Below are 22496 nucleotides of genomic sequence, written 5' to 3' on the forward strand. Positions count from 1 at the left end.
TTTTAGGAATATTCCTCTTTTCATAGTTTTCAGTTTCTATATATTGGTTTTATCCATTTGTTTTATTTATTTGTTTGTTTGTTTTTGGCTGAGATAACTGGGTTAAGTGACTTGCCTAGGGTCACACAAGTAGGAAGCAGTAAGTATCTGAGGCTTGATTTGAACTCAGGTCCTCCTGACTTCAGGGCAGATGCTCTATCCACTGCAGCATCTAGATGCCCACTACTCATTTGTTTTAGAAAAATACAGGAGTATTTTACAAGTGACTTATAGAGGGCTACAATAAAATCGTAGTATAACATGGACCACAGTGTTACTTGCAAGCCTAGAATCTCTAGAGCTTTAAATTGAAATATCTCATGGAAATTTTGGGGTCTTAGGATGAAATGGATATAGAAAAACCATAGTTCTAGTGAATGAATTATTTTCTAGTTCCTTTAGATTTAATCTTGGATTACCTCAAGGTCTGGAGGCTTAGATTGGGCCTAGAGAGGAGGGCTTAGAGTTCACATGGGTGAAGAATATACAGAAAACTAAGATGATCTTATGGCTTTACTAAAATTTCAGGCTCAAAGAGATTCAATATGAGCATGTAATAAACAGACATCCAATAGTCTTGTTTTTAGTGGGCTATGCTGAGGCAAGACACAACCAACATACAGCACAGAACTGGTGCCCCACACAGTTCACAAGACTGTGGTCACACAATTCTGAGTTGAATAATGGAAAACAAATACAAAATATCCCCCCAAAAATAAATAAAAAGATGCTGAGACAAACTTACTTATAGGTCCGAAAGTAAATCTTCCCATCCACTGCAGTGAAATGCAAGACATACTCTAAACCAGCAAGACGAATATTTGGTACTGTAGGGCCTCTGAAAAAATCTAAAAGCATAATTCATGACAGTAAGAACAATCTTGAATGAAAACTTTTTAAAAAAAATTTATCAACAAATGGAACAAAACTATCAATATGAAAATGTAATTTATTATAAACACAAATCAGAATATCAAAAATATGACAGGTAGTACAAAGAAAAAAAATCCCTGATTAAGCCTCACAAGTGCCTCTTCTATCTCTTAACGTATTGATTCTCTGTGGTTAGTTCACTGACCACTTGCTTTTCGGTTTTAATGCTTTTCTCCCTCTCTGCCAATACTTGACATGGGGTTGAAAAGTCATATTCATCATGGATAATAGTTTTAAACAAAAACACAGAAAAGATAGTTCACATGATTTTCTAGTATAAGTAGATATACAGGTTAATTTAAAAAAATAAGTGTTATCAATGATGGACAGAAGCAGCTAGACCCAAAGAACGAACACTGGGAAATGAATGTAAACTGTTTGCATTTTTGTTTTTCTTCTCAGGTTATTTTTACCTTCTGAATCCAATTCTCCCTGTGCAACAAGAGAACTTTTTGGTTCTGCACACATATCCATCTAAGGGAGGGGGGGTGGAGGAACAGAGGGGGAAAATCGGAACAGAAGTGAGTGCAAGGGATAATGTTGTAAAAAAATATCCTGGCATGGGCTCTGTCAATAAAAAGTTATTATAATAAATAAAAAAATAAAAATAAAAAAATAAATATAGATTGAAAAAAAAAGTGTTACATAAATTGTGTCTAAACAACAAAACAATTAAAACTAAATGCTGGGAAATCATGATGACCAAATCTTATTCTTCAAAAAGAGATGAGAAACCTCCTGCTCCTATTTCTTTGGATAGATGGGTAATCAAGGTGTGGGACATTGTATATGATGTCAGACTTTTTGAGTATGTTGATCAGTTTTGTTGAACTTTTCCCCCTTCTTTCTTATTATAAGGGATCACTTACTTGGGAGGGGATGTGGGAAAAGATACTGAAGGGAATATAGATGAGATAAAAACAAGCTATTGATAAAAATGTCCTTTAAAAGAAAAGTCAAGGTGACCCTTATGATAAAGAAGAGGTCTACACTAAAAGTAAATCTTAAAGAAAATTCCTCAAAGGGATCCCAATTATAGGAAAAAACCATTTTTCTTTTGGGAAAACCATTTGAATAACTATGACTAAACTCAGAAAAATATAATCCTGCCCCACTTCCTGCCCACATGCAGTCTCTCTTCCCGCACATAACTCAAGGCAATTAAAATAAAACAATCAAACAATGTGGCAAGAGAATATGGTACAAATTTCACAACTAATGAAGAAAAGCCATAAGATTTTGACCCAAATTTACCAAACCAGAGCTAGCAAATCAATAAAACTACTAAACTCTGCCTAACAGTACCACCCCTGAGATCAACTTAATTCTGGAATCAGCACATATTTCCCTCTACTCTGAAGAACAGAACTATTTCCAATATGTGCTGCTTTCCTAAGTTTTTAAAAAATGAAATGATGGATGTATTGGTCAATCTGCCACTGGGGGAGGAGAAGGGAGGAAGGAGGGGAAAAATTGGAACAAAAGGTTTGGCGATTGTCAATGCTGTAAAATTACCCATGCATGTAACTTGAAAATAAAAAGCTATAATTCAAAAATAATAATAATAATTAAAAAAAAAAAAAAGAATGAAATGATGGATTAAGAAAAATACTTGGGACAATAGGCCTATATTCTTTACCAGTCAAAAGATTTTAGACATAAAATAGCTTATGAGTCTATATCTCACCAAAGTCAATGCTTATCTTCCCTTAGATGATTACTTCCTGAACTGCTGATTTCATTAGAGTTTATACTTCAAGAAAAACAGGAAAATATATTTTAGAGAAGAAACAAGGAGAAACATGTGGGAAGTACATCAGTAGCATACATACCAAGTCTTAGCAACACAAATGCTGAATGTAATAAGAAAGTTTGCCTTAGAAGTAGTGGGAAAAGAAATACCAGGTGTCATCAGATATGGGAGAATATAAAGATGAACCTTTATCCTCAAAGACATAACAAACTTATCTAGAGAATTTGAAATAATGCAAATACAAAAATAATAACATAATTTAAAGAAGAGGCTGGAGCTAGGGTCCCAGGTTGGGAAAATGAGAGGCAGTTTTAGAGATAAGAAAAGAGCCTAGTTTGGAAGAATAAAAAAAAAAAAGAAAAGAAAAAAGAGTGGTAGGAAAAGTTGGAGATAAAGCAGGGAAGCCTTGTTAGGAATAGTAAATTCAGAAGACTGATAGTAAAAAGCATGCATGCCTTCTGCTTCTCTTAGCTGAGAGGCTCTAGAATATTAGTACAGAATGAGGCACACATTTTCAGACAAGGCCAGTATATTGATTTGTTTTGTTAGACTGAATTAATCGATTACAGGTCCCCACTGTGAAGGGGAGAGAGTCATTAGGAAGTAATAATAGTGATTTAAAAAAAAAAAAAAAAAGGACTATAAACAAAACTTTTTTTTTAAATAGGTTTGGAGTCAGATCAAAGAAGACCTTGAATACTGAAACAGGGACTATGAACTTTATTTCTTAGGCAATGGGAAGCCACTGAAAGTTTCTGATTAAGGGCAGTTCTGATAATAATCAGAATCACGCTTTAGGAAAACAACCTTATATTGGTCCACGTGCCATTTATAAAAGAGAGGAAATCTACTAGGGACAATCACCTAGTAAGAGACTACTTTTTTTTTTTTTTTTTTTTGGACGAGGCAATTGGGATTAAGTGACTTTTCTAGGGTCAGACAACTAGTAAGTGTCAAGTATCTGAGACCATATTTGAACTCAGGTCCTCCTGACCTCTGCCTGGTGCTCTATCCACTGCGCCACCTAGCTATCTGGAATCAACACATATTCCCCTCTACTCTGAAGAATAGAATCATTTCCAACATATGTTGCTTTTCTAAGTTTTTAAAGAATGAAATGATGGATTTGAAAAATATTTGAGACAACAGGCCTATATTCTTTACCAGTCAAAAGACTTTAGACATAAAATAGCTAAATATGCTTGCATATTTACAAGCACCAGACTACTATCCTAAAGTGAAAACCTAAAATAGGGGAATAGGTAAAGAAAGGACACAGCAAGGGAAATGATGTAGAATCTAATCAACAGGAGTTGGTGACTGGATGCTGGGTGGCAAAGGAGAACCAATGAAAGATGAGTTCAAGTTTTTAAAAAGCAGGCAGTCTGAGAATGATGCTATTAAACAAGGTAAAAAAAAGTCACAAGGTTCTAGGTTTGGAGGGATGGCGAGATGGTGGGCTGTTACTACTACTACTACTACTACTACTACTACTACTACTACTACTACTACTACTACTACTACTACGGATTTTCATTTCTTTAAAGATTATCTAAATGAAACTAAGTAGGAGCACGAAAATAAAGGACTGGAGACTAGTAGAGAGGCCAGACTTAGATATATACATTTGAAGCTGTGAAAGCAGTAATAACAGTTCATATTTAATAGTGCTTTAAGGTTTACAAAGAGCTTAATGTGCATTATCTCACAAATAAGCTCACCAAGGATAATGAAGTAAAGAGAGAAGGAACATGATGATACAGAATACTGAGGAAATCTATTTAGGGGGAAAGACAGAGAGAAGAAATAGAGTAAAGAGTAATGAGGGGTAACAGAAGATGAAGATGGTGTAGAATCCCAGAAATAAAACTTCAACTTGGAAGAATGGACAGGAGGGTCAAATACTTGTGAGAAGTCAAGGAAGATGAGAATTAAGCAAACTGGTGAGCACCACTATTCTATGGGAATTTTGGAAGTAGAAAGATGAGAGGTGGGACAGTAGCAGGTTATGATAGAAGGCAAGTTGTTTGCCATTTTTTTTTTTAAATCCCCAGTGGATTATAAATATGGAGAATTCAGAGAAACTTGGAAAGTGATGAAGAATTTAAAAAGCAAAACTAAAAGAATAAACACAGTAAGTATAACAATGTAAAAGAAGACAATAAAAAAGGATGACAATTTAGGCCAAACACATAAAAAAAAACATTGATATCAAATTATTCAACCAAAAGAATACCACCCTTTCTGCAAAGGACCTCTAAAAATAAACACATGTAAAGGTATTTCACTCACAATCTTTATTGGTGTAAAGGTGGACTATATGCATGCATCTTTACAAGTGCCTATGGCAAGCAAATAGAACTAACAGATCCCAGAAGACTGTTCAGCACAAACATGCACAATAAAGACAGAGGGGATTCTCAGGTTTTTTCAATATAATCACTAGCTGTAAGTTACTGCACAGAGAAATAACTGCTTATGATCTTCTCCCCTTGCTTTCACCATTAGTCATCTACACAAATCCATATAAACTACACATAAACCTGTCCTTTTCCTACACTTATATTTAAAATTATCAAAGGTATTATGCCTTCAGAGCCAATGCTCCTTTCCCCCTGGCCCTCCCCACCTCACTTGCTTCTTTTTCCCTCTTGCATCTCATGCTCCAATCATTGATGGCAGAGGCTCTGTAGTACTGCCTGGTCAGTTTTGCCACCTAGTGGCTGAATCAAAAACGTGACAGAGAAGAGGCAGTTTAGATTTTTTTAGACTAGTAAAAATTTCCACTATAACTAATTTCGATATTGATACCTTAGTAAACCTTTCAAGTATCTGAAGCCATAAATATGACCACAGGACCATTAATCAATGGTCAGAAAGCTACTAAAAGCTAATGCAATCTTAATCTTACATTAACCCAACTACAGAATCCAGGATTACTGGCCTGTTGAAACAATGCCATTCTCGGCTCTGTAATGGGTCACAAGTTAAACCAGGCAGTCCTGGACATCACACTTTTAGGACTAAGAAAGAGGATCCAAGAAACCCTAAGGAGCCTTCTCTAAAGGGTCCATGATTCTATAAATGGCTCCAAATAATTATTCTGTATAATAATGAAATAAGGAATACCACGATCCAAAATATATAGAGAATTAACTCTAATTTATAAAAAATCAAGCCATTCTCCAATTGAAAAATGGTCAAAGGATATGAACATTCTCAGATGAAGAAATTGAAACTATTTCTAGTCATATGAAAAGATGCTCCAAGTCATTATTAATCAGAGAAATGCAAATTAAGACAACTCTAAGATACCACTACACACCTGTCAGATTGGCTAAGATGACAGGAAAAAATAATGATGATTGTTGGAGGGGATGCGGGAAAACTGGGACATTGATGCATTGTTGGTGGAGTTGTAAACGAATCCAACCATTTTGGAGAGTAGTTTGGAACTATGCTCAAAAAGTTATCAAACTGTGCATACCCTTTGATCCAGCAGTGTTACTACTGGGATTATATCCCAAAGAGATTATAAAGAAAGGAAAGGGACCTGTATGTGCATGAATGTTTGTGGCAGCCCTTTTTGTAGTGGCTAAAAACTGGAAACTGAATGGATGTCCATCAGTTGGAGAATGGCTGAATAAATTGTGGTATATGAATATTATGGAATATTACTGTTCTGTAAGAAATGACCAACAGGATAATTTCAGAAAGGCCTGGAGAGACTTACACGAACTGATGCTGAGTGAAATGAGCAGGACCAGGAGATCATTATATACTTCAACAACAATACTATATGATGACCAGTTCTGATGGACCAGGCCATCCTCAGCAACGAGATCAACCAAATCATTTCTAATGGAGCAGTAATGAACTGAACTAGCTATGCCCAGAAAAAGAACTCTGGGAGATGACTAAAAACCATTACATTGAATTCCCAATCCCTATATTTATGCACACCTGCATTTTTGATTTCCTTCACAAGCTAATTGTACAATATTTCAGAGTCTGATTCTTTTTGTACAGCAAAATAACGTTTTGGTCATGTATACTTATTGTGTATCTAATTTATATTTTAATATATTTAACATCTACTGGTCATCCTGCCATCTAGGGGAGGGGGTGGGGGGGTAAGAGGTGAAAAATTGGAACAAGAGGTTTGGCAATTGTTAATGTTGTAAAGTTACCCATGTATATATCCTGTAAATAAAAGGCTATTAAATTAAAAAAAAAAAAAAAAAAAAAAAAAAAAAAAAAAAAAGGAATACCACGAGGTTTTAGCTTTTCTTCATCACAGAGGCAAAATATATCTGGTCAAACACTACTGTTCAACTTTCTTAAGTGGCTTCCTATTGCTGATTTAGTAAAATTCAAAATTCTTTCCTGGATATTCAAAACCCTTCAACAATTCTCATTCATTCTACTTTTCTGAACTTATCTCAAATTTCTTCCCTCCACACACTCATGACTTAAAACTACTACTGTCTGTCCTGCAAACATGAGCTATAGTCTTCTGCCTTTGCCCATGCAGTTCTGTATGGCTAGGAAGTCTTTTCATCAACATTCTTTAAATGTTAAATCTAACACAATTAAAATTCTTCTTCCACTGAAACCATCTGATTCTTCTATTAAAGTTACCTCAGAAATAACACAGGACTTTGTTTTTTAACTCTAAAATCAAATGACATGTGTGTAAATTCTTTTGCTCATTGCCAGTCACATAGCAGGTACTCTAAATGTTTGTTCCTTTCAAACTCTTTCCCTATTTCTCTAAAATATAAGATTATATGATGAGTGCACCAGTTAGCCATTTCAGTAGTGAGCTCTACTGAGAACAGAGCCATATCTTGCCCCTTTGTGTATCTAACAAATCACAGTACTCAGTACACAATAGAGACTTAACATATGTTTTTGACTATCAGTGGATGTGTGATTTCATTAGGATATTTCATTCATCCCTATCTTTTTATTCTTTAAGATTCAAATCCTCTGTGGAAGATGTATACAATATACTAAAAGCCTTTTTCTAATTAATATTTTATGGATACCAATATAACACCTGGGGCAGCCATTTCTCACTCTCAAAAAATCTTTTCCAATCACGTTTGTCCTTCATGCAGTCATCAAAAGTCATCAATGGTGATATGCTATCCTCTGCTCTTACCCACACGGAGGCTAATACTTTCTAAATTGCTAGCAATTTTTATTCTTTTTAAGAGAATGCTGGTACACAACTGGCAGCCATATAATAATACTGTGTTATGATTCTTACAAGGTGCTAAGTCACTGGAATTGATAGGTACTCCGGGAGATTCACAAGTCAGGACTCACTCCAGGAGATTCACAAGTCAGGATTTACAAGTCCAGGAGATTCACAAGTCAGAAGGACAAGCCCACTAAAGGAGGAGCCCACTCTTGGAGCAAGACTGATTCATTCCAACGTCTACCTTTCTGCTGGCTGGAGGCTTTGGATTCAGAAAAAGCTAGAGACTGAAGCTGTAAGAGACAAAGGACAAGCAATAGGAGCTCTTGGAACCAAGGTGAGAGATAGGCCTCTAAGAAAACTAACTAAGCTATTTTGGAAGAGACAATAAAGGACTGGACTTTAATCCCCGGCTTAATTTGAGGTGATTATTACTCTGAACTGAAACTAAGGCTGCCTCCAGAATCTCCCCAAGAAATCTGTTCCCAGAAAACATTATATTATAGAGAAGAGGACATTACAATACTGGAAGAATACTAGTGTTAAAAAGATGAGATTCTATAACTCTGGGAGATGACTAAGAACCGTTACATTGAGTTCCCAATCCCTATATTTTTGCCCACCTGCATTTTGGATTTCCTTCACAGGCTAACTGTACAATATTTCAGAGTCCAATTCTTTTTGTACAGCAAGATAACGGTTTGGTCATGTATACTTATTTTGTATTTAATTTATACTTTAACATATTTAACATGTATTGGTCATCCTGCCATCTAGGGGAAGGGGTGGGGAGGAAGGAGGGGAAAAATTGGAACAAAAGGTTTGGCAATTGTCAATGCTGTAAAATTACCCATGCATATAACTTGTAAATAAAAAGCTATTTTAAAAAATATAAATATATTAAAAAAAAAAAAAAAAAAAAAAGATGAGATTCTGTGGCCATGAGCAGCACAAGATCTCTGTAAGTGTATAAGTTTCCAAATGTAATTCAGATTTATCTCCTCTGCTTATTAAATTCTAGGCTGAATTCAATGGCCTATATATAGTGTGCCTATTCAAGACAAATTTAGGTTTGGATTAACTCATCAGGTTGCCTGTCATAATCAGCAATACATCTTTCATCCATGATGCATTTTTTTCCCAATGTGAATGGCTTGGCTGATATTTTATACCAATGATCTTAAATTTTTGTGTCATGGACTCCTTTGGCAGTCTGGTGAAGCCTAGGAACCTTTTTCAGAATAATTTTTTTAATGCATAGGATTACAATGAAAACAAATTATAATGGAATAATTTCATATATATATATATGTATATATATATATATATATACACACACACACATACAATAAATACAAGCATTATGTACATATACATATATACACTGACACAATGTTGCTCATCCTTTGTTTTTGATGAGAACTAATGACATCACAGGGTGATATCTTGACTTGAACGTGGATATAGACATATGTAAACACAAACTGGAGTCCTAGTTTAAGAAATCCTATTGCAAAAGGATTGATTCATTAAGGAAGCCTAGAAACGTTCTAGGGCTTGATGCAATGAGCACAATGCTATTTGCAAACAATCATTTGTAGAACCTTCCTGTAAATAAGAAATCCAGCTTCTACTTGCACTTTGCACAAGCTATCATCCATCACATTGGTAAATATTTATGGAAATAGAGTTGATAATTTCTGATTTTTTTTTAAGCCATGTTTTGAAATTCTTTTGGAACCATTTCAATATCATGAAAATTGATGCTTAAGTTCCCTTACAATTTATCACTTCCTGCACACATTTCTTCTGTATTGATCTTATTAGGCATAAATTTATCATCTTAGAGGTACCCCCTCCACTTCTTCAAGGGAAGAGAATACGGAAACAGTGTTTCAAAAATCACCAATAGGAAAAGATTTCTTTAATTTCCCATCTCTTTTGGTCCTTACAGTTTTATCTACAGATGGTCTTTGGTAGATCTGATTTATATGGGTTTCATGTGCAATGTTCTTTATACCCTTCCTGTTTTCAGTGGTGAAGTGCAGTTCCTACTCACAATTTTGTTTATTTTTCACAATAATTGTAGATATAGATCCTTGTTTCAGGAAAATAAGCATAGAAAGAGATGGAATGGAGAAGGAAATTAAGAGGGAGGATAGTACTGAGGGATGGTTTTCCAGGTAAGGCTGCTTTGCATGTTACAGTTTCTTGAGAATTGGGACAAGTGGATACCAAAGCACCCTTGGATTAGCAGCCCTGAAAAGGACTCAAAAAAGCTATTCTCCAGAGGTGCTAGTTTTCCTTGAATATCCCAAATACCCCTTTAAAAAATAAAGTCCTAGGGCCAGCTAGATGGCACAGTGGATAGAGCAGTGACCCTGGAGTCAGGAGAACTAGGGGATAAATTCAGCCTCAGACACTCAACACTTCCTAACTATGTGATCCTGGGCAAGTTACTTAACCCCAACAGCCCAACAGTCTCACCAAAAAAAAAAAAAAAAAGTAAAACCCTAGACTACCTAGGGGAGGAAGGAGGTGTGGGGGGGTGGGTGCAACATGTCCTGTAACTCTCAACACACTCTAGTAAAACTATCTCAGTAAGACAAGCTAAATCAGACTGGGGGAGGTCAGCCCCAAGTATGTGAAAACTTTCTCCTGTTGAATGGGAAGATAAAAACAGCCATGAGAACAGTTGAAGCAGGAGCGGTGGAATAAATTCTGTCTCACTTAAATGTACAACTTAATGTTGTATGATCTTAGACAACTGGAAAATGGCTAAACAAACGATGGCATATGAATGTAATGGAAAGTTATGGACCATAAAAAAGTCAATTTTAAAGGATTTGAGGTAGTATCAACTGATGCAGAATAAAATTAGAAAGCCCAAAATTACAGCAATTTTTTATAATCTATAGCAGAGATCAATAACTCTTAGCTCTGGATATCCTCTACAGACCTAAACAAACAGTCATATAATACCACAGCAAAAATATTTATTAAAGAAAAATGATTTTGGAGTGAAAGGAAAGTGTTATTTGACACCTTTGGAGGAAAAAGTCTATTAAGTTGGGATGGTGCTACCAGTAGAAGAGAGTGACAAAAATTAGATAAAAAGGGGAAGGGAAGACAAAAGTAAAGAAAGGAAAAAAGATAGCAAAGGGAAAAAAAAGGTCCACACGATTAGAAGTTGGCACACTTCACCCATTGCTTAAATTTTTGATAATGAAAGAAAAACCACTTACCAATAAGAAGACTTTTCAATCTTCTATAGTCTTCACTTATATCAAAAGCATCACCAGCAAATATTAACATGGGTTTTGTTCCCTCAGGACACTTGCTGTTCTAATAGAGAAAAAAAAAAATTTTTTTTAAAGTACAGACTATTCCAACCATCAGCTAATCTTTGAAAAATCAAAGCTTTCAAAAATTCTTAGCTATTGTAACCTTTTCTTTTTTTCTCCTTTTTTTTTTTGGCAAGGCAAATGGGGTTAAGTGACTTGCCCAGGGTCACACAGCTAATAAGCATTAAATATCTTGAAGCTGCATTTGAACTCCAGTCCTCCTGACCCCAGGTACGGTGCTCTATCCACTAGAGCCTTCTAGCTGTCCCTATTATAACCATTTCTGGGAACATTTGCAAAAACAAATGTCTTCTGTCCTACTCTCAGAGTTTATCCCCAGAGATTCCTTCTTCCTGGTATACTCTTCTTCCTTCTGACATTCTAGATTATCTTAGACCTATTATAGTATCTTAGCTAACTTCCCTAAAAAAGACCTCTCATCTGATGAATCTTAGATATGTATCAGATCCTTTCTAGTCAGTTCTGTCCCACTGTTGCCTGTACTTGGCTATTTTTTGCTCAGTACTTTCAGTTATGTCTAACTCCGTGATCCCATTTGGAGTTTTCTTGGCAAAAAATCTGAAGTGGTTTGCCACTTCCCTCTCCAGCTCATTTTACAGATGAGGAAACTGAGGCAAATAGGTTTAAGTGACTTGCCCAGAGCCACAGAGCTAGTTAAGTATTTGAGGTTGAAATTAAACTTAGATCTAATTCCAAACCCACCATTCTATTCACTGTGCCACCTAGCTGCCCCTTTATCTTTAGTTTGATAGATAAATAACTGGAGAGTCAGTGCTCATAGCTATGCCAGGCCAATTTAATAATGATAATGATACCATCTAAACTAATTTAGTGCTTATAGCAATCAAACTACAAAAGTATATAATTTATATAAGCAGACAAAATATAAAAATTCAGGGGAACAACAAATCTATAATTTCAAAGGAAATAATGGAGGGGAAAGTTGGAATGAAAGTGGAATCACAATTCCAGACCTCAAAATTTTATTACAGGGGCAGCTAAGTGACGCAGTGGATAAAGAAACAGCCCTGAAGTCAGAAGGACACGAGTTCAAATGTGATCTCAGACATTTAACACTTCCTAGCTGTGTGCCCCTGGGCAAGTCACTTAACCCCAATTGCCTCAGAAAAAAAAAACAAAAACAAAACCACACACACACACACACACACACACACACACACACACAATAAACAATTCATCTAAATGAATAATGCCAAACTAAAAGAGAAATGGATTCCTTTGGATTACACATCAACTTCAATGTGTAATTCAAATTCAAATTAACATTATCTAAGTTGTATAGTATTTTTATTTTTGTTAAACATTTCCTAATTAAATTTTACTCTGGTTCAGGTAGGAGCTTTGTGGCAGCCAGTAAGTTTGACACCTTGGAACTAAATTATTTATACTAAAAAAAAAAAAATCAATTTAACTCAATAAATCAGTGTTCAATAAACTCTAGAATAAAAATTACTTGAGAAAGAAATCCCAATTTGACACTAACTGCTGGAAAAACTGAATACCAATTTGGCAGAAATTACATTTAGACCATAATTTTATACTATAAGCCAAAATAGACTCAAAATGTGATCTAAATACGAAAGACTATGCTACACAAAAAAAGTAGAAGAGGATCAGATCACCAAATCAATTGTCGTCAATTAGGGAACAGTAAATAAATTATAGTACATGAATAAAATGGAATTATGTGCTACTCTAAAAAATGAAAATAATGATAAATATGGAAAAAACATTAAAAGAAAAAAAAAGAAAAAACATTCTAAGACTTACATAAAGAGAGTGATGTAAGCCTAAGAAAAGTGCTAAGAAGTTATGTAAGACAAGAAAACAATGTTAATGGAAAATACCACCACATAACATTCAAAAGTGAATTCAAATTCAATTCAAAAGTGAAGAGCAAACATAGCCTCACATAAGAAATATGGAAAGACATTTCCTCTCCCCCTTTTGCAAAACTGGAAGATATACAGACATGAAACTGATCCTTTTTCATATTTTTTTTGGCTTCATTCATCAGTTTTGATGATTTTTTTCTATTCCTCTTTTTCTTTCCTTAGAAAATGTTCTTTATTACATGATATTGGTTTTCTTGGAGGAACAGGGTAGAGACACTGAGAAACTTAGGACATGTAAAAACAAAAGGTATTAATTGAAAAAATGTTTTTAAATAAAAGATCAGGCACATAAACAAGTATTTATTAAACACCTATTAAGAACTGGAGATAAAAATAAAGGTGAAAATATTCTGTGTTCTCAAGATGGAAGACAAAAAAACAAGGAAAACAATGTCACTGCTATGGCAAGGGGGAGAATTCTTAATCAAAGGATAGCATTAGTTAAAAAGATAAAATAGACAATTTCAATTACATGAAATTGAAAAACTTTTACAGAAAATTAAAACAACTAGGATGAAAATGTCCATGGGGGGGGGGGGGGAGAGAAACTTTGAATCAGATAAATGATAGAACAACACTAAGCATTTCCTAATTCACAAGTGATCAAAGGATATTAATGAAGTTTTCAAAAGAAGAATGTCAACTATTAACTAATGAGAAATCTGAATGAAAACAATTTTTAAAATTTCATCCCATACCCAGCATAATGGTCAAGGTGACATCTCTTATCTCCCCCTCACCCCCGCCCTCAAAAAAAAAGATGTTAAAGAAAGACAGGCATAGTAATAAGATGCTGTAAATTAATACATCCATTTTGGAAAGCAATTTGGAATCATGAAAAACGTTTCTAACATGTTCCTATGCCTAGAAGTAGCAATCCAATTAATACACAGACTCCAAGGAAGTTAATGATAAAAAGAAAAGTTAGGTTTTACATATATATCAAAATATTAATAACAAGTGCATTTAGGAGAAAGTAAAGTAGAAGTAAAGCTCTGGAAGCAAAGTAGATAGCCACTGACTGGAAATGGCTAGACAAAACGTGGCACATGAATGTAATGGAATATTTCAGTGCCGTAAGAAAAAATATAAAGAATATTGAGAAGCGAAAAACTAGGAAAGACTACTAATAATGAAAATGGCAGTGTGATACTAGGCTCTTGCAGTTTATTCTTTCTCTTGCCAAACACTCCCAGACTAATCTTAACCATCAAAATTGCCGAGGCAGCCTTTCCCTAGCACTTCTGCTCCTTGCTCATTTGGGAAGTTGGCTCTGTCTCCCTTGATCCTCAATGACAGCTAAAAGTTCTATATATGTGCTTTGGGGTACCTTGCTTTAGGTCCATAATAAAAGGTTAACCTATGGTACTAGGTGAAATGCCAGCATGATAGGGGAAGGAGAAGGACTTCACTAAGGTATGATAGTTCTAGTAAATTATTTAGGTGCTATCTATTGTATTGGAATATTTATAAAAGGTTAATCAGTTCTACTGGAGTTGTTTGGGAGTTAACTGAGAAAGTATAGTCTAAATAGCTGCTAAATACCTTGGTACAATGGAATATAACGTTATTATCTCAGAATGTTTAAGGTTCAAGCCTTAGCCCTGACACAATTAGTGGGTAATTAATCTTTCTGTGTTCAGTTCCTCACAAGATGCTTTGGAAAAGCTTTATAAGCCTTAAAGTATTACACATGGAATGTCATAATTATATAGTCAATTATTATTTTATTATTACATAGAACTTGAGGCATAAGGAATGATTTTTAAAATGAAATAGCCCCTGCTAAGCAACAAATATGACTAATATAAATTATTTTGCAGACAATATAAGTTATATAAGTATAGCAATTTTATGATGTACTTGGGTCAGGTTCAAATAAGAGAAAAAAAATAAGTTAAATGATTAAAAATTAACTGAAGCAGTAAAGCAGAAATATTTACAAGCTGCAGAATCCCTTTTGCAGAGTCAAACAACTAGAGCTAAGCTGACTTGGCAGGAAGGGCCTCTTCCAATCTAGACAATAATGACTGGAGAAGTCTCACTTCATTAATTTTTTTGCTGACCCTGTAAGCATTGGGTCATAGTCTAATCAGAAAGTAAGGGCTTCATTCAGGGTATGACAACTTGAACTAACCTGATAAAGAGAAGCAGATAACCAATGTCCAATAAAGAAGTCAAGAATACTTGTTAAAACTGAACATTTCTCAAAACTTTTAATTAGAGTCTTGTTTTGTTTTGAAATATTATTCAAATACATTCTGCTGCTTGGGGGCTAGTAGGCCTATAAGGCTCTACTCATAATCAGCAATAGAAGAGAAACTATGAAGTGCTATTAATAATCTTGTGAATTATCACCACTAAACAGAGTAAATCTCTCTCCCCACCATTCCCTGGTTTCTACTGCCCTGACCCCCACCCTAGTACATGCCTTCATTCTCACCTGCCTGGACTGGTTCCACCCTCTGTTCATATTAAGTTTAAAATCACAGACATACATGAGAAGTTAGGGAATCCATTCCCTTGACATATGAGGAAGCTGAGGGTCACAAAACTCTCAAGCCAGATCCTTCCTAATTCCAAATCCAAAAATCTCTACTACTCTTCTTCCTATACACAGACACAATCCTAGTCAAAACTCTTCAATGGTTCCCACTTGGTCAACTCCTGAATCTGGCATTCTATACTAACAGCAGATAACATTCATACAGTACTTACTTTGTACAGACACTGTGCTAAGCACTTTACACTTCCTATTTGAACCTCCCAATAATTCCTAGCAGTAGGTGCTTTTTCTTTACAGAGAAGACTAAGGCAGATGGAAGTTAAGTCCCTTGTCCAGGGTCCCTTAGCCAGTAACAATTCGAGGCTGGATCTGACCTGGGGTCTTCCTGACTCCAGACCCAGCCTCTATCTGCCGGCCTACCTTGCTGCTGCTGTATTACATACAGTTCCCCTCCCATTCTCCATGTTTGAGCTGCTCCTAAGCCTATAACCCTATCTCTTTCCTTTACTGCTCATTCCCACTCATCCTTTAAGGCCCAACTCAAACACCACATCCTCTGTAAAGTCTTCACTGCATCCTTACCATCCTCCTCCATGAAGGAGAAAAGAAGGCTTTTTTCTTCTCCAGACTTCAAAAACTGCTTCCTTTGCATTTCATTCATGGACCTTTTTTTGGTACAGATCTCCGATTTCTCTAATGTGGGGAGCTATTGTCTCTAACTTCTAAAACTATTGAAGGGGAGTGAGAAGATAAGTTATGAGTCAAGGTCACAGAGCCAAGAAGACTAGCATTTATATAGCACCAGTTTATAAAGGCTTTCCATATTCTCTTCTTGATCCTCCAGTCAGCACTCTAACCTTTTCATCTCCAGCAAGCCACCCATTACCACGTTGGATTTTGTACTGCACCTTTTGTTTTTTTTTTTTTTTTTAATGTGATGTCTTTCTACTAGACTATCAACTTCCCAAGAACAGGTGTGTCCTACTGAAACTTTGTATCTCACCACTCAGCAGCTAGCTTTATCCTCTGTGCTGTACAGGACAGACTTTAACAGTCCACTTAATCTGCTGAGATCAGTAGAAGGAAAGCAAGATCGCAGACTTCTACTTGGTGCTGACAGGAAGCTCTGAGAATTTAACAGTCTAGATTAACTCTTAAACAATGAGTGCTTTTAAAAATATGTCCTTATTCACTTTACAGGTACCTCGATCCCTAACACATTTTGAAAAACATGTCAAATTTTATTGAGCATTTATTACACTAAATTTAAATTCCTTTATAACAATGTTGATATTCAATTGTTTCTAATTGTGTCTCACTCCTCGTAACCCCATTTTGGGTTTTCTTGGCAAAGATACTGGAATACTTTACCATTTCCTTTTCCAGCTTGTTTTACAGATGAGGCAAATAGGATTTAATGACTTGTCTAAAACCACACAGCCAGTAAATACCTAAGGCTAGATTTGAATTCATGAACATAAGTTTTCCTGAATCCAAATTCAGTGCTCTATCCATTGCACCACCTAGCTGCCTCCAATACAGACATGCCAGTACTTATCTTCTGGGGCACTCAGTATAGCTTTAGAACAAGTAAAATATTCTTTCCCATTTGCAAAATACTTCCTCTCTCCTCAATTTGTTACTGTTTGAAAATGGCATCTCTCAGTGCTTTAATAAACATGATGGATGAAATCTAAAATAATTGAGGAAATAAAAGTTTGAACTTCTGAGCATATCAATTTATAAGCAAATGCACGCCAAATGGATAACAAATCAGGACCAGGCCTTCTCAGCTTGGCACTGGATCCTGAATACAGGGAGAAACAGATTTTTATGCACTAAAAGCAAATAATTAACAGATATAAACCAGGAAACAAGATTAAGTAATCTGATTTTTTTAATTGGAAGAAAGATTAGGGCTTCCCAAGTTGGGAGAGGGAGAATGAACAAATACAATTCCCTGAAATCAGAAAAAGAGGTGTCCCACTCTGCCAAGCATCTGTATTCAATCAAAGGAACAAGGAAACTGTAACTAACTGACCAATATAGGACCAATTTTCAGATTAAGACACATGAATTACTTGAAATACCTAATTATGAGAAAACTCTACATCCATCTTCAGATGTGACTGGATTTCTTGTCAGTATAAATTGGGGTCCTTAATTAAGGGTTTCTAAGCAACAGGTAGTGATGGTCCAGCTTCCCAGCTGGTTCTAGAAAATAGAATATAAGACAGAAACTAGACTAGATCCATAATTGAATAGAAAGAGAACTGAGGGGCAGCTAGGTGGATAGAGCAGCAGCCCTGAAGTCAGGACTTCAGTGAGTTCAAATCCAATCTCAGACATTTAACACTTCATAGCTGTGTGACCCTGGGCAAGTCACTTTATCCCAATTGCCTCAGCCAAAAAAAAAAATGTTCAAGAGCGCTAAGACTTTATAATCTCAAATAGCTATAGTTTTTCAATTCTAATATCTATGATTCTATAATTATATAGCTATACCTGTTTTATGCTTTACAGTATGTTAACAGAAAACAACCTTTCTAGTCAATTTAGTTTGCAAAATTGTAGTACAACTATTCACCAGAAGATGTCACTAGAGCTATATCTTTAGTGTTATAAAGGGAATTTTTTTTTTTTCCAATCAACTTACCTTAATATCTTTAAGTGAGACAAATTTCTCAATACCTAGTTCAATCATATCCAGGATATGATAATCATACATACGACCTAAAAAAGGCAACACACAAAATTTCTAATGAAATATTCATTTCTACATGTATTTGTATGTATCCACTGGTATACAGACTCAAGATATCCAATGACATCAGCCTCCTCCCTCCCCACATTCTCTTCATTATTGAAGGATAGTCTTTCTGTAATTTAACCCTTTACCTTCTCTATTTAGTACAAAAGAAAACTTATGTTAGGTGGATGAACCTGCTAAATAACAAGTTTGAGGGATTTTTTAAAGAATTATATTACTGACTCAGAATTTTAATTGCCTTCATTTTTGAAAAATATTTTGTTATCATAGATACCTTAACTCTTTTGAAACCATATATATTTACTAAACTAGACAATATAAGGGAGATATAACCATTTTATAGATGAAAACTGGAAGCTAAGAAATTGTACTATATTCAGTAGCATACTTTGGAAATGTCATTAGAATATACTACTTATTCCTAAATCTAGAACTTCAGAATACAATCTGAAAAACAGGGCCTCATTCACCAATGATTATTCTTAGATTCAGCTGAATCTTACCTACTATGAGATTATTTGGTCGCTTCTTATTATGAGAACCAAACATGAATAAGGAGCAATCTGACTTCTTTGAAAAAAATTCCTATAAAGCCAAAGAAAGAAAATTTAAAATTTTACATATAACAAAAATCATTGCAGCTAGAATAAAAGAGATGCTACAAATTGTGGGAAAAGTCTGATATTTAAAAGTAACAAGCAATTGACACACATATATAAAAAAATCCAAGAGATATTCTCCAATAGATAAGTCTATATAAGTGGTCAAAGTATATGAGTTTTCAAAAGACAAAATATCTTATCAGCAACTGTATGGAAAAATGTTCCTAGTCATTAATAAGACAAATACAAGTCCATAAACTTTGAGCGTAACCTCACACCCAAATTGACAAATTTTTCAGTGCTTAAGAGGTTGTGAGAAGACAGGCTTGTGCCGTTATTAGAATTGTAAAATGGTTCAATTATTCTGGAAAACAATATAGAATTTCGTGAAAAAAAACATTAAACCATTCATACTCTATGATCCAGCCATCTCACTACTAGGCATATACACCAAAAAAAAGGTTAATTACAAAAAGAGCACATAAAACAAAATATTTACAGGAGCACTTTTATTAAAAAATTGAAACACAATAGTTCTGGAACTAAAGCAGATACCCATCAATTGGAGGATAGTTAAAGATATAATAAACAAATGTTATGGAAGCCCAAGAACAGATGCTGAGTAAAAAAGAATTATCAGAACAATATACAAAATGATATTAAAATATAAATGAAGCAAAGACTAAGAGGCACAGAGTTCAGATCAAATGCATTGACCAGTTATATTTCCAGAAAATTGTTTTTGGAACACACTTTCTTATTCGAGATATAATGGTCTGTGGGAATAGAATGTTACATACTCTATCAATTATTACTTTATCTGGCAGTTTGGTTTAACTTAATAATGAAGGCCTTAGGTTTTCTAAAAATACAATGAATCAATAAAACATCTCAAAATAAGACCAAAGAAATAGCTAGTATTGCTTTTTGCAACTGCACATGTTTAGCATATATTGGATTACTTACTTGCTATCTAGGGGAGAGGTTGGAGGGAAGGAAGAAAAATTTGCAACACAAGATTTTGCAAGGTTGATTGTTGCATATATTTTGAAAATAAATTATTTTTTTAAAATAGCTATTAAAAGTAGAAAGTGATGTTTTTTGTTTTGACATCACAGTCATTTCAGAGTATACTCCTCCCTTTATCACAATTAACAGCACTACAATATTTCTTATGTCTACCACTTCATTTCTATAAGACCATTATAATCACTGTACTCAGCTCCAAAACATTACTTTTAGATATCACATGTACACATATAAGGTCTCTGTGTTTCAGACCCTCTCATCTTACTTTTCCCTTCAAAATTTCAGGTTTTAGGAACTTCTTGTTTGCTCCCCTTCCATCCCCAATCCCTTTCTGCTCATTTAACATGTTTGGGAGGACCATACTATCCTGCTCATGGCTGTGAAGCTCCATTTGTATTTCGAAAATAAGTTCTCCCAGTGTATATGGCTTTAGTTGAATTTTTTCCTGTTGGTGTAGGATTAATTTTCCCTTCTAAATATGATGTCAATAACAATTATGTATACTGTAGCATATCTCCAAAAAGATTATTAGGGAGCTAAAATTTCTTATGAATGCCCCCCACAACAGTCCCTAGTTTAGGCTGAATCAGATTAAAATGTAACTGGAAAATAAACAAAATAATAAAAATAAACTACTGCAGAAAAAACACAATGCTGCCCAAATGATCCTTATGTACAGTTTAGTTGTCCCCATTTTTGAATTTGACACCACAGGTCTAGGGAAATGAACTCATAGATCATTTAAATAAATTAAGGAAACTGCTTTTCTCCAAAACAGATTTATCTGTATTATACATTCCATAATTTCATATGTAGTATGGTTTGCAATTTCCCTAACCACAAATAATGGCATACTGCACTTAGCTATTCTGACAACTATATCAGATCCTAGAGAAGCTGCTTTATACTTACCAGGGATGTCTGATCCTCAAAAGGCCTTGTGATGTTTTTTCTAAGAATATAAACATAAATGACCAAAAAATATTAATGTTATTATATTTTATGCACTTTATTTTTCAACAACAATGCTAAAAATTAATAATAATGGAATATAGTATATTGAATATATTCCCAAAATACACTATTGGGATAAAAAGTTTATTTGTGAATTACTGTGTATTACCAGATTCCTCCTAAAAGATATTACTAATTTTAATTCTTCCAGCAGTATATATTGTATTTATTTCTCAACAACTCTGCTAGGATTCACCTTTTATCTAATGGTATCTGGTAGTTTCTTTGAATGTGTATTTAAGTTTTTTATCTATTAACTTTACAGCATGTGTTCTCCAACATAACTTTTTTAAAGCTTTTTATAGTTTGTTATGCAGAACTTAAATGTTGTATAAAGTCATGTACTTTATATCATTAATTCTAATAGTTTAAAATTATTATCAATCATGAAGAGCTAAAAAGTGCCTTATCATTCCCTCTTTTTGTATTTTGCTTTCTTATATTTAAGTTATAATTTTATAGATTATTAGTTTATATTATATAACACAAAATATAATTTATAAACATATAAAATACAATCTTTTATAATTAAAAGCTCTAATATTATTGATAAAAAATTTCAACTGTAATATTATCTTACTATATGGAAAGATAAAGTTGAATTTTTATTGCTTTCTTCCCCTATGTTGTCATTTTATTTAGAGGATATATAAACTGTTTTGCTTCAAACAATTCAACTAAATACAACAGATATTTATTAAGTACCAGTCATCTCCTCTTATTATCTCATTCCTATTCTCCTTAAGCCCATCCTACCCATTAATCAATCCAACCTTGTCCATTACTTTTTCTACCTTCCATTGTGTCCTCTGGCATTTTCATTCTGTCATAAACAAATTCCTCTTCATCCTGGACCTTACAATCCTTTCTACCTATTAATCCTCACTGAAAGCTCGTTCCCCTCTGACAACACTGTATCCCCCTACTAGATCCTGCATGGATTACTGTATTTTCTTTCCCAACACCCTGGTCTACACTAGCAGGTGAGTCAGAATACTCCCTATTCTCTATGATTAGTGCCAAGTTCCCCTTTACTTCCTCCAGTCAGCCTTTTCCTCTTCTGAAGTCCACTCAATCAAAGTCTTCTACCCAGTCCCAATTATAGTGACTGTCTCTCCTAGCTATCCCTCCTTAATTAAAAACTGACATTCCCCTATAGGACCATAACAGCTCTCACTCCATATTCCACATCTTCTTATGCATTACCCTCCCCTAAATTTGTCCTTCACCACTATATCTCAAATTTCTTGATTTTCTCCTTTCTCCCAAAAATGTTCTCAAGTCATACTCCTTAGGCAACTAAACAACTCAGTAAGAGAGTCGTAGGCTTAATGTCAGGGAGAGTTGTGTCCTAATCTAGCTT

At 34.6% G+C, this 22496-nt stretch overlaps 1 protein-coding gene across 1 annotated transcript in view; it reads right to left on the bottom strand.

The window, feature by feature from the left end:
• Window positions 1-22496, bottom strand: part of RPF2 (ribosome production factor 2 homolog) — a 43246-nt gene that overhangs the window by 16085 nt on the left and 4665 nt on the right. The window contains exons 4-8 of the mRNA XM_003770663.3: window positions 21032-21071; window positions 18992-19073; window positions 18375-18451; window positions 11177-11276; window positions 785-887 (exon numbers count right to left, since the gene is read on the bottom strand). Of these exons, the coding sequence (XP_003770711.1) occupies window positions 785-887; window positions 11177-11276; window positions 18375-18451; window positions 18992-19073; window positions 21032-21071 (402 nt within the window). The remainder of the gene's footprint in view (window positions 1-784; window positions 888-11176; window positions 11277-18374; window positions 18452-18991; window positions 19074-21031; window positions 21072-22496) is intronic.

This window comes from Sarcophilus harrisii, chromosome 4 (assembly GCF_902635505.1).
Source record: "Sarcophilus harrisii chromosome 4, mSarHar1.11, whole genome shotgun sequence".
Classification (NCBI taxonomy): Eukaryota; Metazoa; Chordata; class Mammalia; order Dasyuromorphia; family Dasyuridae; genus Sarcophilus; species Sarcophilus harrisii.